At 39.2% G+C, this 16,360-nt stretch overlaps 2 protein-coding genes and 1 long non-coding RNA gene across 3 annotated transcripts; 2 read left to right on the forward strand and 1 right to left on the reverse strand.

Moving 5' to 3' along the window:
- Positions 1-1,782: 1,782 nt before the first annotated feature.
- LOC144652249 (uncharacterized) lies at positions 1,783-6,929 on the reverse strand. Its single transcript, XR_013570464.1, has 2 exons — positions 6,744-6,929; positions 1,783-1,906 (listed from the first exon to the last, which is right to left on the reverse strand). It is a non-coding gene; the product is annotated as an uncharacterized LOC144652249 (long non-coding RNA).
- LOC144652234 (adenosine receptor A3-like) lies at positions 3,532-4,932 on the forward strand. The gene has a single exon (XM_078512256.1). The coding sequence runs from the start codon at positions 3,540-3,542 to the stop codon at positions 4,572-4,574; it is 1,035 nt and encodes a 344-aa protein (XP_078368382.1). The 5' UTR covers positions 3,532-3,539; the 3' UTR covers positions 4,575-4,932.
- Positions 6,930-8,111: 1,182 nt separating the features above from the next.
- LOC144636078 (histamine H4 receptor-like) lies at positions 8,112-14,810 on the forward strand. Its single transcript, XM_078495225.1, has 2 exons — positions 8,112-8,819; positions 14,618-14,810. The coding sequence occupies exons 1-2, from the start codon at positions 8,218-8,220 to the stop codon at positions 14,808-14,810; spliced, it is 795 nt and encodes a 264-aa protein (XP_078351351.1). The 5' UTR covers positions 8,112-8,217.
- The last annotated feature ends 1,550 nt before the right edge of the window (positions 14,811-16,360 follow it).

Raw genomic sequence — 16,360 nt, forward strand, 5'->3', positions numbered from 1 at the left:
AACCGTCAGTTCTTTAAAAAAATTTAACGTTTGGTCACTATATATAAAGTGTATCCCTTGTGCCAAAAAGGCCGGCGATGGCTTATCAATTTTTTATGACATGAATATAAAGTCCAGAATATTGCCCTTAAAACTAGTGTTTACCCTTGGATGACATTAAGGTAAAGCAGAGAAAAATTTCAATTTATTCTTTTTCATTTTATTTATATTTTGATAGTTTTGTTTTTAGGCATAAAGCACATTGTTTAATCAAACACACGAAGACACTTGGCGCTTTGAATAGGGAAATATATTTTTACATTCAAAACGGTGAGCATTGAACATTACGGTGACTTCCTACTGTGGCTGCAACTGTCTCATGTCCTCAGCTGATAAGAACTTGTCGTTTCAAGCCATATTTTCAGTATTTGTAAAAAACGTACGGAAATAGGACAACATAGTTAACACCATTACCTAAATTTAGTGAAACACCAATCATTGTTTCCGCTCCAATGTTGGATTAACGACACTTCAGGTACGTCGGAAGAGAATAAATTGCAGCAGACGGTAATATTCCAGCATATAGCTTTCAGTGGAAAGCAATCAAATTTGTCAATGAAGTGTTGTAACGGACATGTTTAATTAAATTGGTCAGCTATCAACAGGAGAAAAAATACAATTATCCTGCTCGGCTAGTTATGAGAAAGTTCTCATTTCCCTGCGCTCGACGTGTAAGTAAGCAAACGTCCTGTATTCAGATCAAAGTGTAAACATTAAAGAAGATAAGAACAACACAGCTCTATGCATATTATGTAAAAATGTTGACCGGCAATATCGTTTTTTTTCCGGCTCGTCAGCAGAGAATGGCCGCAAATGAGTATACTAACGTTTTGACAAAAATTAAAGCTCCAACGTTATATGAAACATTAACTAGTTAAAGAAGACATTATGTGCTAAAGCTGAAAACATCCATTAATGGAACATTGTTGACATAGTCTAATTTCCCTCTGTCCGCACGTGTCACTTGGTCCTTAGTCCTGCATAATCATAACAGAACTCCTATTTTCCTCTGCCAGTGGAAACAACATTCTGTCATTGGTCATCGTCAAACTTGAGTCGGCGTTTTCGTCGTTTGGGCCTAGTTCAGACATCATGCACCTGCCCTGCCGAACTAAATTCAGGAATTAAGTTCGACAAAAGCACGGCAGAAGCACTGCGTCGGAATCAAACTTTTGAATTGAGTTCGGCAAAGCAATTGAGTTCGACACGGCATGTCGTGCCGCACGACTCTGGCACGGCAGCGGTTCAAACGTCGTGCTTTTGCCGCACCAAACCAAATTCATAAATTATATTAATGTATTTTGGCGGGATAACGTTCCCGCGAGGAGTTACGAGGAGACCCGAGAATAATTCTCCATTACGGAGTATGCGCACACCCTCGTTCCCAGGGTCTTCTCCGTTTTTAGCCGCCATTTTGAAAACGGAGAAGACCCTGGTGACGATGTTTTAACATCGTCACCAGTTGCTTACTTAAAAGTATGCAAATTGAATTTTATTCTTGCCAGATGGCAAAAACCATGGCGGCCAGCCAAAGGAATACAATGAATATTTTTCTGCTAAAAAGCACGTCGAGGATGTTTCATTCAACGAAGTAGATGACACTTATGAGAGGGAGCAGGGCGAAGAAGAAGCTAGCGGGTCTGAATCCGAAATAAGCAAGTTTTCGGAAACTAGTCGTGCAAACAAACAAACATTCGCCGTACTCGCAAAAGGAAAAGTTTTTTTCTGTTCCTTTTCTTTGAGTTTTTGCTGCAATTTGGAAAACGGCGCCATTTTTGTTGGATCACCGCTGACTAATTGTTACGTAGATTCAGTACTCTTGAATTTGGTACGACTCTGGCACGACGTCTGAATCAGAGTCGTGCTTCTGCCATGCTACAGTCGAACCTAATTGCAATTTAGTTCGGCACGGCAGGAGCACGATGTCTGAACTAGGCCTTAGTATAACTAAAAAATGAACAACGCATCAGCAGCAAACAATTGTACCAAGAACGCGACTGGTTCGACAATAGCTGTTCAAAAACAATGATTTTGGCTTTGGTATTTTTTCTATGGGTATTGTATATGGATATCCGCTATATGTAACAAATAGACTACGAGTCCTGCCCGGGTTTTGTGTGAGCAAAAGTCAACGAGGCGCAGCCCAGTTGAATCTCGCTCGAAGAAAACGAGGGTAAATAGTCTAACTGTGTTAGTAGAAACTCTAAAGGATTACAGTTCAAAACTTACAATTTTTTGTACTTTTAAGCCAAAAGTCGAGAATAATTGTCCCTTCAAAGAGCAACTCGCGCTCACTCGTGTTCTATCAGCGAATAGAAAACAATGGGAGAACCAATCAGTTTCGCAGATTGCCAATACAACACGGCTGAATTTCTACTTGGAACAATTATCTTGCTGGCTCACTAACACACATTTAACTCTGAAGATTAACCCATTATTACCCCTGAAAAACGGAGGAAAATTTCTTTCAGCTGTCGCACTGTAATTTTCATTGAGTAAAAGCTAATTAGTAGTTATTCAGCTTTTAGCTGGTTAAGTAGTTGTTTTAATAAAGGAGTTATTTTTTCGCTCTTGTAAAACCAGTCAAGGTTGCAACGAGTTGGCTAGTAATTTTTCTCTGCAGGTTTGTATGAAAATCAAGCTTAAACTTAATTCCACATTAGCTAGTACAGATGATTGTCTTCTCGATGGCTGTAGAACTTGTTCTAATTTTATAATGACATCCTGGTCAGCGTCCACTGAGTTCCGTTGTAAAAATTGCATGTAGATAAATGGATTAAACAAATTTTTATTCACATCACGTCCGCGAACATGAGCTTGTCATAGAGGTCAACTCAACCAATTTGAAAAGAAGAGTCAATTAAAGATTTCATTCAGCGATGATTGGCCTTCCAACAGAGGAAAAACCTGCATTGTTTTACATGACGTGCACTACTTGGTAAACAAGATAACTTTTACCTACCCACTTACGTGTTTTCTCATAATTAGGTTTAATTTTTGGGAAACATTATGCTTACGTTAACGGTTTTTGCAAAAAAAAATATTAACACACGTTTTTTACTTCTTAGAAACAACCAACGATAAATAAACTATCCGCCTCGGATACCCCATCCTCATCACTGAATTAAAACTGGCAATGACAATCCCTTTACTTAAAGCTTCAGGTAAATGGTAAATTTATGTGCAATATGCGCTATAATTACAAACGGTTTACCGAGGATAAGAATACTTAGTAAATTCATATACAAAAACTGGAGAAAAAACCTGTTTTCTCATTTTTATGTGAGATTTTAATTCAATTTCTAATATAAACAGTATTTTTGACAGGTCGCGTCAAGGTGGCTCGCTCAGTGATGATTGGCCATTTTAACAGAAAAAACCTTTATAACCTACTGGGACGTGCTTCTCCCCTTGCCGTTTGACACAGAACGAGTTTAATAAGTCCACATCAACGAAACCACAAAATGTAAACGTTTTCATCGGTCAGTTAAAACTCAACAATGAACAACACGTCAGTGGCCAACACTAGCGCGAAGAATGCGACTGATTCATCAATGACTGTTCCTTCCAAGGCAGAAGGCATCGCACTGTGCAGCGCTTTTATTTTGGCATCAGTGTTTATTTCCATTGGAAACCTGCTCACCATTGTTCTCTTTACAGTTAACAAGACACTTCGTAAGAAAAGTTTATTTCTAGTCATCAATATGGCGTTTGCTGATCTGATGTTAGGAACTGTGACTCTGCCAATTTACATTTACATTGTCGGGGCTTATTATCAGCTATGGACGGGAGGATGGACGATGTCTTTGCTTATTTTCTTCAGAACCTTTGATACCGCCTTTTCCCAGACCTCGCTAATTTTTGCGGCATTCATTTCTGGCGAGAGATTTTACGCCATATATTGGCCGTTTAAGCACAGAACACTATCAATGCGAGCATACCGCATTGTTATTTTTGTGTTGTGGACACTAGCTCTCATTACTGCCGCTATCACGGTTGCATTAAAGGAGGTTATGTCACTAGAATATTCTGTGTATGCTTCGATCTCATACACCTTGATGCTAATATTAATTGTATGCGGTTGTAACATTGGCATTTGGAGAAAATTTCATCAAGGAAGTGTTGTGTCACAACAACAGAGCAGAGCCTCACAAAACAAACGCTTAACAAAGACCTTGCTGTTTGTATGTGTTCTCTCTTTACTGTCGTGGCTCCCTTTTGTAATTGTGAATTGTCTTAAGTTTGTCTTTGATGTGCAGATAACGTGGGGATTCTATTACATAGTGAACGTTGTAAATTATTCCAACTCTTTTGTAAATCCAGTTGTGTACGCATTAAGAATTCCTGAGTTTAAACAAGCGCTGTCTTCGTGCTGTCTTGGAAGGGGAACGGTTATGGAAGAAGAAGAAGGTGGCGAAAGAAGAAATAACGCGACTGCTGCTGTGACGCCGGCAACAAATCTTAGAACATTACGAACAGATCCCAGTCACCTCCAAAAGGCTTTTGAAAAGGAAATTATGAATACCAAACTGTAATCAATCGAGACGAGAGAAACGCTAAATTGCATGAATTTATGTTGTAACTTGTACTGGCCTGTGAAGTGAAAACTCTTTTTAGTTTCTGCCATAGATTTTGTACATAATTTTTTCTTCTCGTGCATATTAGATGCTGTTCTTCTTTAAAGTGTACAAGCGTAATTTCGTGCCAAAGAGTTCAACACGAAGCTGAACACCTGGACTGGCTTTGAATCTTTGAATTTCGAGTACGGTGAGCTTAACATTGGTACGTCTCTAGACACACCGCAAAAATTCCAAGAAACTGTAGCTTCATGGAGGACTATAATCATTATCCTAAAACCTGTCAAGATGACAGGGATTTCTTGGCATGGCTCACTTCAACGGATGGTATATTATACCTCAGTATATAATTTTGTGGTTAATCAAAATATAGATGATAACTTGAGCACATGTGAATAGACTAAAGAAGATAATATTAAAAGATGAATGATTGAAAATGGTCTCTTCTTTAGTCAGGGTATTACCTGTCTTGTTCTTGGCGTTATTATGCGTAGTCAAACACAGTTCAAGCGCTGTTTTTGCTTTTGCTAACGATTGTTCTATGATCGTTCTTAGATCCTCAGTTTAGCTGCGGTACTCCGCATTAGAAAACGTTTACTTTTTTCGAATCGGAATCAGTTCTGTGACAAATCTACGAGAAGTACAGTGCTGACGGTCGCTGCAGCAAACTCTAAAATATCGTGGTGATCATTGTTTAGTTTGTCTACCATTTATTGTCAGTACGGACATGTACACACGAGGCCATATTTGGATGTTTATTTCAGTGCTTATCACCATGTTCCAAATCAGTTACAGGCTTCCCAAAAAGTTCTTTGAGGTATCGAGCTGTACGTTTCCTTTGAGTAAAAATAATTCAGTGCTTAATCAGCTTGTAGTTGGTTAACTTGATTTTTTTCCCTTTTGTTCGATCGATGCCGGCTAGGTGTTCTTCGTTTATTACCAACTTCCTGGGAACATTTATTCTACAGTTTTAAAGTTAAGTGGAATAGTCAACCGTCAGTTCTTTAAAAAAATTTAACGTTTGGTCACTATATATAAAGTGTATCCCTTGTGCCAAAAAGGCCGGCGATGGCTTATCAATTTTTTATGACATGAATATAAAGTCCAGAATATTGCCCTTAAAACTAGTGTTTACCCTTGGATGACATTAAGGTAAAGCAGAGAAAAATTTCAATTTATTCTTTTTCATTTTATTTATATTTTGATAGTTTTGTTTTTAGGCATAAAGCACATTGTTTAATCAAACACACGAAGACACTTGGCGCTTTGAATAGGGAAATATATTTTTACATTCAAAACGGTGAGCATTGAACATTACGGTGACTTCCTACTGTGGCTGCAACTGTCTCATGTCCTCAGCTGATAAGAACTTGTCGTTTCAAGCCATATTTTCAGTATTTGTAAAAAACGTACGGAAATAGGACAACATAGTTAACACCATTACCTAAATTTAGTGAAACACCAATCATTGTTTCCGCTCCAATGTTGGATTAACGACACTTCAGGTACGTCGGAAGAGAATAAATTGCAGCAGACGGTAATATTCCAGCATATAGCTTTCAGTGGAAAGCAATCAAATTTGTCAATGAAGTGTTGTAACGGACATGTTTAATTAAATTGGTCAGCTATAAACAGGAGAAAAAATACAATTATCCTGCTCAGCTAGTTATGAGAAAGTTCTCATTTCCCTGCGCTCGACGTGTAAGTAAGCAAACGTCCTGTATTCAGATCAAAGTGTAAACATTAAAAAAGATAAGAACAACACAGCTCTATGCATATTATGTAAAAATGTTGACCGGCAATATCGTTTTTTTCCGGCTCGTCAGCAGAGAATGGCCGCAAATGAGTATACTAATGCTTTGACAAAAATTAAAGCTCCAACGTTATATGAAACATTAACTAGTTAAAGAAGACATTATGTGCTAAAGCTGAAAACATCCATTAATGGAACATTGTTGACATAGTCTAATTTCCCTCTGTCCGCACGTGTCACTTGGTCCTCAGTCCTGCATAATCATAACAGAACTCCTATTTTCCTCTGCCAGTGGAAACAACATTCTGTCATTGGTCATCGTCAAACTTGAGTCGGCGTTTTCGTCGTTTAGGCCTAGTTCAGACATCATGCACCTGCCCTGCCGAACTAAATTCAGGAATTAAGTTCGACAAAAGCACGGCAGAAGCACTGCGTCGGAATCAAACTTTTGAATTGAGTTCGGCAAAGCAATTTAGTTCGACACGGCATGTCGTGCCGCACGACTCTGGCACGGCAGCGGTTCAAACGTCGTGCTTTTGCCGCACCAAACCAAATTCATAAATTATTCCTCGCGAAGCGAGGCCGAAGGCCGAGCGTAGCGGGGTGTATAATTTTGTCCCTCAAAGGGCTCAGGCGGGATGAAATCTCGTGTGGAGTTTACGGTCATATTTGTGAGCTTGGTGTCTGGCGGAAATGACGTCACACGGCCGCGCGCTGGTGGCCTAATGGTGTGACGCGCTGGCTTGAAATCAGATCTTCGGGACTGAGGGCAGGGGTTCGAATCTGGCTAGGTTTTTTTTTTTTTTTTTTTTTTTTTTTTTTCTACTATTATTTTTTTTTGTGGGTTCGAATCCTGAGCCTTTCATTTTTATCGTTTTTCTTTTCGGATTAAAATAACACTGATTTCCACATAATACTCCCTCAACGCCTATTCAGGCTATAAACTGCTGGTGTTGAAAACTGTTCATTGTCTGCTGTATTTTGTCGAAGTCTCTGTAATCGGGCAGTTCATTGTTGTTCAGTTTCTGTTTGTGTTCTGTCTGCTGTATTTTGTCGAAGTCTCTGTAATCGTGCAGTTCGTTGTCGTTCAGTTTCTGTTTCTATTCTGTCTGCTGTATTTTGTCCGTTACTAGGCAACAATAACCCAGAGCTTCGCGAGGCCCTGCGAGTCACGTATTACTAGTATTAATGTATTTTTGCGGGATAACGTTCCCGCGAGGAGTTACGAGGAGACCCGAGAATAATTCTCCATTACGGAGTATGCGCACACCCTCGTTCCCAGGGTCTTCTCCGTTTTTAGCCGCCATTTTGAAAACGGAGAAGACCCTGGTGACGATGTTTTAACATCGTCACCAGTTGCATACTTCAAAGTATGCAAATTGAATTTTATTCTTGCCAGATGGCAAAAACCATGGCGGCCAGCCAAAGGAATACAATGAATATTTTTCTGCTAAAAAGCACGTCGAGGATGTTTCATTCAACGAAGTAGATGACACTTATGAGAGGGAGCAGGGCGAAGAAGAAGCTAGCGGGTCTGAATCCGAAATAAGCAAGTTTTCGGAAACTAGTCGTGCAAACAAACAAACATTCGCCGTACTCGCAAAAGGAAAAGTTTTTTTCTGTTCCTTTTCTTTGAGTTTTTGCTGCAATTTTGAAAACGGCGCCATTTCTGTTGGATCACCGCTGACTAATTGTTACGTAGATTCAGTACTCTTGAATTTGGTACGACTCTGGCACGACGTCTGAATCAGAGTCGTGCTTCTGCCATGCTACAGTCGAACCTTATTGCAATTTAGTTCGGCACGGCAGGAGCACGATGTCTGAACTAGGCCTTAGTATAACTAAAAAATGAACAACGCATCAGCAGCAAACAATTGTACCAAGAACGCGACTGGTTCGACAATAGCTGTTCTTTCCAAGGAAGAAGGAATTGCATTGTGCAGCGCTTTTATCTTGGTTTCTGTCTTCATTGTCGTAGGAAACCTGCTCACCATTGTTCTCTTTGCACTTGACAAGAAGCTTCGTAAGAAAAGTTTATTTCTTGTCATTAACATGGCTTTTGCTGATCTGATGCTGGGAGCACTGTCTATTCCAAGTAACATCTGGTATCTCGGGTGGAATTTTCAGCTATGGACAGTAAGTATGCCTTTGGTTTACTTCTTCGTTATCGTTGATACCGTTTCGCTGAATGCATCGTTTATTTCCGCGGCCTTGATATCAGGAGAGAGATTTTGCGCCATATATTGGCCATTTATGCACCGAACATTGTCAATGCGAGCATACCGAATAGTTATTTTTACTGTGTGGACATTGGCTCTCCTTGAAACCAGTTTGAGTTTCCTGATACCATCTAAACATTATCAAACTGCTTGGGTGTCGTTCGGCTTGACTTTAACATTCATGATATGTAGCTGTAACGTCGGCATTTGGAAGAAATTCCAACAAAGAAGGTTTGCTTTCCAACAGCAAAACAGAGCCTTACAAAACAAACGCTTAAGAATGCCGGTCTCTAAGAATCAGACAATTTCTCGATTTTTCGGCAAGAGGATGGAACTTCGATTTCTTTCATACTTTTATGTTAGATAGGCTAGGGTATAACTTAAAACACTGTATAGTTCTTTCGATTGAATATCCTTTTATTTTAAAGAAAAATGCAAATAACAAAAATCCGTTAAAATCGTCATTTGAGGCGCTAAATTATTCATGATTTTTGCACGAGTTTGAGAGCCTCGCGTGCAAAAACAAATCACTCTACCGTCTTTTTAACACTCAAACCATAGTTAGCAATCTCTAAACATCTACTGAAATGATTTTGGGAAATATTGCGTTGTTCTTTGTAGACAAAATAATTTTATTTCGAAGGCATACAATTCACTGCCGTAAAAGTACTTGGTAAATAAAATTAATTTTCACCATGTGGGAAACCTTCAAATCGTTTAAGCTTCTGGTGGTTGAATGGGAGAAGAATGGTGTATAAATCCCTGTAAAAATTTCTCCGGGCAAATGATTAAAAGCGACGTGAGATCTTTTCGAATTCGGTTAAATATGCAAATATTTGACCTTCCGCGGTCAACTTTGAAGTTACGGGTCAGAAATAATTTTTGTTCCGTGTTCCAAGTCCTAACCCATTTAAGACCAAATTAAGCATATGAAAAAAATATGTAATTTTCTAACCTTTATCTGCTGTAAAAGGTAGGTTCGAAGGCCATTTTAGCATGATTACGGCTCTTATCATTCGTCGCATCCGAGCTTCGTTTTCCTTCCGCGGTCAACTTTGAAGTTACGGGTCAGATATGAATGACATGAATATTTCAATCCGTGCACAAGTCTTAACCCATTTTGGGTCAAAATAATCACACACAAAAACATTATGAAATATTCTAACCTTAATCTGCTGTAAAAAGCAGGTCTGAAAGCCTTTTAAGCACGATTCCGGCTCTAAGCATCCGTAGTAATTTGAGCTTCGTTTTAAGTCTGCACCGAGCCAACTGTCAACGTGCAACATACTCAGTGGTCTAAAACCAAAGAATCTCTCATCAACTTTCGGCGCATATCGTCACTAGTGCATCTTCTTCGACGGCTTTGTCATTTGTTAAGTATTGTTTGGTTTATAGTCCACAAATATAATACATCTGATCGCTGCTAAAATGATACAATAATGTTGACGCTTATCTTTGCAGTGCACGAAGTCACGTATCTGTTTGTTCGTCACGCAAGTCATGGGGATTTAGCAGGTGGCGGGGGGAGGGAGGGTGGATTAGGGCGTCATTTGTCGTGAAAAGCTCGACTGAACGATCCTTTATTATAAACTAGAATTACCGAATTCCTAGGTCAAATGAACGATACTCTTTGCTACAGTTATAATAAAATACGTAAAAAAGAAATTCGGTATAACAAAACTTCGATTCGTAACAGTGAACACATTTTTGCGTGTCTCTTAATTAACATTCGATATACAACCTTAACCCTTATATCAAGGTTCAACTGTTCATAATCTAGCCTTGGAATACACATACAGGACTGATTTAAGAAAAAGAAAACGTGTATTAGAATAGTTTTGGTTTTCTTTGCTTGCGTTATCTATTCTTTACCCTGAACCGCGGATTTATCACTGGTTACATGCTAACGCTTTTAATATTCTTAGTTACAAGAGCTTTCCGGGGCCTTACCAAAATCGTAGAACAAACACCACAGTTGAAAAGCTTGTCCAAGGTTATAACAGCATGCCAATAATTGGTTAATCGACTAGGCATGGCTGACCATGGCTTATGTGCTAATTGCTGCTGGTAGGAGTTCAGTTCTCTACGGGTAGGTGCTGCGCCCAACAGAATACGGTGCTCTTTGTGGCTAAAGGGATGAGCAAAATCAACTCACCTTAACTGGTAAATACAGTCGGAAATGTTAAAAAATGCGCTGTATTTAAAGTGATGGGCAACACTTAGGTACTGGTAATTTTTACTTTTTTGGTTGGAGAGGGGGAGTGAGGTGGGGGAAGCGCGTCGGAGGAGATTACAGTCGAAGCTCTCATAAGCGGACACCCTCGGGACGCGAAAAAAGTGTCCGCAACTGGAGCTGGCCGCTTACGAGAATGGTTCTTGTGAGCGGCCACTAGAGGTGTAGGGGATAGATGGCCGCTTACGGGAGCTTGCCCAGCTAACATAATGGTAATATGCATGTTGGTGGTGTTTCGAAATGTAACCGGACGTGGATGACGACCGAAAAACACTAAAATTTGGTACGGTAATTACAGAAAAATCATTGTGACGAACGGCGATGTGAAGTTGATTGATTAATACAAGATACATAGGTTTTTTATATGATTTTCTTTGCGGTGTCCGCTTACGGGAGCCTAAAAACAAAGAAAAAGTCTAAGTCGTAGTCTCGGAAAGTGTCCGCGGCCGCTTACGGGAATGTCCGCTGACGAGAATGTAAAAATACAGAGTTTGTATGGGAGTAAAAACGGGGTTTCTAACAAGGTGGCCGTAAGTAGAGCTGTCCGCTTACGAGAGTGTCCGTTAAGAGAGCTTCGACTGAAGTATAAAAGGAGCCCGTATTCTGATATCTCTGAGTAACAGTTATACCTTTATTCAAATATAATACATTAACTAATCATTATGGTGCAAACTGGAAACAGTGGTCTCGGTTCAAATTTTATACGCACTTCCATCCTCCACTTATCTTATTTTGAAAACAAATAAGTAGCGCACCCACCCAGCAATCCCTCACGAAACATTTGGAGGGGTACTTTCATAAATTTCGAATAGGGTTTAAGGGTAAAGAAAGCGAACATTGATACCCCTTTTTAAGGCCCAAAACCGAAAAATAACAATCTATTCAAGGGGAGGAAAAGCGTTCCTTGCCGACACAAATAACGGCTAACCGCACACGGCAAAACACAAATCTTTATAAAATCGCTTTACTAGTACTTGAACAAAAAGTTCAGTTTTAAGATACCTTTTTTCGTTTAGCTGGGCGTTTATTTTAGCTGATAGAATTTAGGTACCCTATCTAAGGATCACACCCGGAACACATTGCCAAAATGATACCCTACTTATGGACCGAGAACCTCAAAAAATATTCCCTATCCCGGAGTTTTCATAATCTGCGATCAGGCGTTATTTTTCTCGCGGCGGAGAAAGCCTGATCGCAGGTTAGAGTTTTCAGAGCAACTCTCACCTGGACGATCACACTTCACGACCTGATACTGGGTTCAAACCATTTACTTCTTTCCTATATTAAGACTGTTTTCAAGAGCTGCCTTATAACACCAAACAAATAGCTTGCTTCTGAAGTTTGGTTTTTCACGGGAAAGAGTCATGTTAGAGTTAACTAAATTAATACTGGGACTTGTGACTGCTGATGTCCTTCTCACACGACAGTAGAGGAACGATTTCAGTGTGACGCTTTCGATCTTTAGAATCAAAACCGCAAACTCCACGAACAAGGGCCTTAAAAGAACAACGACCTTCCATTTCCAGTGAAATAAACTGAACTTTGAAAAAATTGTTCACGCGCTGCCTTTAAGCAAACAGACGGTGCCAATAACTAGCACGACCAAGGTTTTGTTTACTTAGGAAGCCACTAAATTAAATTTGGCGATTTTTTCACACGCCGAATTGCCATAGCAATTTGCTTATCCTTTTTAGCATAGAGTCTTAGCACTGAGTTGTTTAAACATGTTTTAATTTCGTTTAAACTTCAAATTAGTTATTGTTAAATTTAGACATCATGAATTCGACAGTATGTTCAAAACGGCACCCCAAGAAAGTACTTTGTTACAGGTTGACGAATGACCACCCGAAGCCACAGGTCACCCAGATTTACCATAGGGCGAAAAAATTGCGATGTAATGTTTTTATTAAGTTGCCACTCGATCACGAAAAAAAAAAATCAAACTTATCGTTACTTCTATCATTAACCATTTATACAGGACATGCGATATTTGGTTAGGTTTTTTTGTGAAAAAAAAAAATAAAACTTTGCTAACCAACTAATCAAGAACCCCCCGGTCCCCACCCCCTCACCCCCCAAAAAACATAGACGCGAGTTTTTTTCTTCGTTTTCGGTTCTACAGTAAAAAAGGGAATAACTAATTAAAAATTCTACCTGTTTAGTAAAGATTTATATCCTTCTTCCATCCCCGGTATTACAACCAACCCCGCGCGAGCAACCGAATTCGCGAACAGTTGCATTACACTGTACCAAACGCTTATCAACTGACAGTACGTGTGCATTATCTTGTCTGCCTAAAGATATCACTGTACTTGTTGTTGTTGTTGTTGTTGTTGTTGTTGCTGGCTCGAGTACGTACTTGTCATAAAGTATTAAATCAAGCATTTCCGCATATTCAAACTTTCCCACACCCACCTACCACCCCCTAAAAAATGTCCATGACACAGTATTGCGTGACGAACAGACGGCCCATTGCAAGATGGGACTGTAAGCTACTGTAAGCGCCGACATGATGCCGTTTAGCGATCAGATGTTATTTTTTGTGTACTATTAACGAGGCAATACTAACAATCGGCGTATGCCGTCGAAGAAGATGCAGTGGTGACGAGAAGCGCCGAAAGTTGATCACAGATTGGATTTCGACCACTAAATACTTACACAAACGAAGCTCAAATTACTACGGATGCTTAGAGCCGGAATCGTGCTTAAAAGGCTTTCGGACCTGCTTTTTACAGCAGATTAAGGTTAGAATATTTCATAATGTTTTTGTGTGTGATTATTTTGACCCAAAATGGGTTAAGACTTGTGCACGGATTGAAATATTCATGTCATTCATATCTGACCCGTAACTTCAAAGTTGACCGCGGAAGGAAAACGAAGCTCGGATGCGACGAATGATAAGAGCCGTAATCATGCTAAAATGGCCTTCGAACCTACCTTTTACAGCAGATAAAGGTTAGAAAATTACATATTTTTTTCATATGCTTAATTTGGTCTTAAATGGGTTAGGACTTGGAACACGGAACAAAAATTATTTCTGACCCGTAACTTCAAAGTTGACCGCGGAAGGTCAAATATTTGCATATTTAACCGAATTCGAAAAGATCTCACGTCGCTTTTAATCATTTGCCCGGAGAAATTTTTACAGGGATTTATACACCATTCTTCTCCCATTCAACCACCAGAAGCTTAAACGATTTGAAGGTTTCCCACATGGTGAAAATTAATTTTATTTACCAAGTACTTTTACGGCAGTGAATTGTATGCCTTCGAAATAAAATTATTTTGTCTACAAAGAACAACGCAATATTTCCCAAAATCATTTCAGTAGATGTTTAGAGATTGCTAACTATGGTTTGAGTGTTAAAAAGACGGTAGAGTGATTTGTTTTTGCACGCGAGGCTCTCAAACTCGTGCAAAAATCATGAATAATTTAGCGCCTCAAATGACGATTTTAACGGATTTTTGTTATTTGCATTTTTCTTTAAAATAAAAGGATATTCAATCGAAAGAACTATACAGTGTTTTAAGTCATACCCTAGCCTATCTAACATAAAAGTATGAAAGAAATCGAAGTTCCATCCTCTTGCCAAGAAATGTTGGATTCTTAGCGACCGGCATTCTTAACAAAGACCTTGCCGTTTGTATCTGTTCTTGCTTTGCTGTCTTGGCTCCCTTTAATTATTTTGAACTGTTTAACTGCACTAGATGTTTCGATGCCTTGGAGATATAGTGTGATTGCCAGTATTCTAAATTATTCGAACTCTTAAATCAATCCAGTTGTGTATGCATTAAGGATCCCTGAGTTTAAACCAGCGCTGGCTTTATACTGTCTTGGAAGGGAAGCGGCTATAAACGGCGAGGGTGGCGAAAGAAGAAATAACGCGACTGCTGCTGTGACGCCGGCGACACAGCTAAGAACATTACGAACAGATCCCAGTCACAGTAACTTGGCGTTTGAACAGGAAGTTATGGATACCAAACTGTAATCAACCAAGACATGAGAAACTCTGTAGTGTTGTTGTAACTTGCACTGTCCTGTGAAATAAAAACTCGTTTTTTTCTGATATACGGTTTTGTACATAGATCTTGTTCTCATGCATATTAGATGCTGTTGTTATTTAAACCTTTAAGAGTGAAATTTCTTGCCAAAGCGTTAAACACGAAGCTGAACACCTAGATTGACTAAGAGTCTGAGTTTTGAGTCTGGTGAACTAAACATTGGTTGGCCTCTACACACAGAGCAAAAATGTCAAGAAACTGTAGCTTCATGGAGGACGCTACATTATCCTAAAATTAGTTGATCAAAATATACATGATAATATAGACGCAAATGTAAATAGATTAAAGAAGATAATATTAAAAGATTAATGGTTGAAAATGCTCTCTTTACTTTGTTTTTCTCGTACATTTTTGGCGCTATTTCGCGTATTCGAGCACTGCTTTTGCTTAAACGATTCTCAGCAGTCGCATCTGTTGAAGATAACAGAAAGGAGCCACTGTTAGGCCACAAAATGTAATAATCGCAACAGAAGGTAAGACTAACGTCGCAGCACTGTTCTTAGTGAAGTGTTTGGGAAACACTACGGTTATAAATCAGATTATGTTCGTCTTGAGGCTACCGTCTTTGTTGTAAACCATATCATCAACAGTTTTGCTATCACACGCAACAATCAATTATAATTGTCCTCAGGGCCGCGTAGCTTCATTTCGAGAAGCATGATGATTATATCGTCGTGCCGCATTGTAATGTAGGTGACAGTTTAATTAAGCAAACATATCTGAATTGAATTAGCTTTGTGATAAATTTGCAATTATACCTGCAGGCGTGCCTTGCGCATTCAAAAACAGTGATTTTGGCTTTGGTATTTTTTCTATGGGTATTGTATATGGATATCCGCTATATGTAACAAATAGACTACGAGTCCTGCCCGGGTTTTGTGTGAGCAAAAGTCAACGAGGCGCAGCCCAGTTGAATCTCGCTCGAAGAAAACGAGGGTAAATAGTCTAACCGTTTTAGTAGAAACTCTAAACGATTACAGTTCAAAACTTACGCGCTCACTCGTATTCTATCAGCGAATAGAAAACAATGGGAGAACCAATACACGGATTGCCAATACAACACGGCTGAATTTTTATTTTAAACAATTATCTTGCTGACTCACTAACACACATTTAACTCTGAAGATTAACCCATTATTACCCCTGAAAAACGGAGGAAAATTTCTTTCAGCTGTCGCACTGTAATTTTCATTGAGTAAAAGCTAATTAGTAGTTATTCAGCTTTTAGCTGGTTAAGTAGTTGTTTTAATAAATGAGTTATTTTTTCGCTCTTGTAAAACCAGTCAAGGTTGCAACGAGTTGGCTAGTAATTTTTCTCTGCAGGTTTGTATGAAAATCAGGCTTAAACTTAATTCCACATTAGCTAGTACAGATGATTGTCTTCTCGATGGCTGTAGAACTTGTTCTAATTTTATAATGACATCCTGGTCAGCGTCCACTGAGTTCCGTTGTAAAATTTGCATGTAGATAAATGGAT

The sequence above is a fragment of the Oculina patagonica genome, chromosome 1 (assembly GCF_052425735.1).
Source record: "Oculina patagonica isolate OP01 chromosome 1, crgOcupat, whole genome shotgun sequence".
NCBI classification, from domain to species: Eukaryota; Metazoa; Cnidaria; class Anthozoa; order Scleractinia; family Oculinidae; genus Oculina; species Oculina patagonica.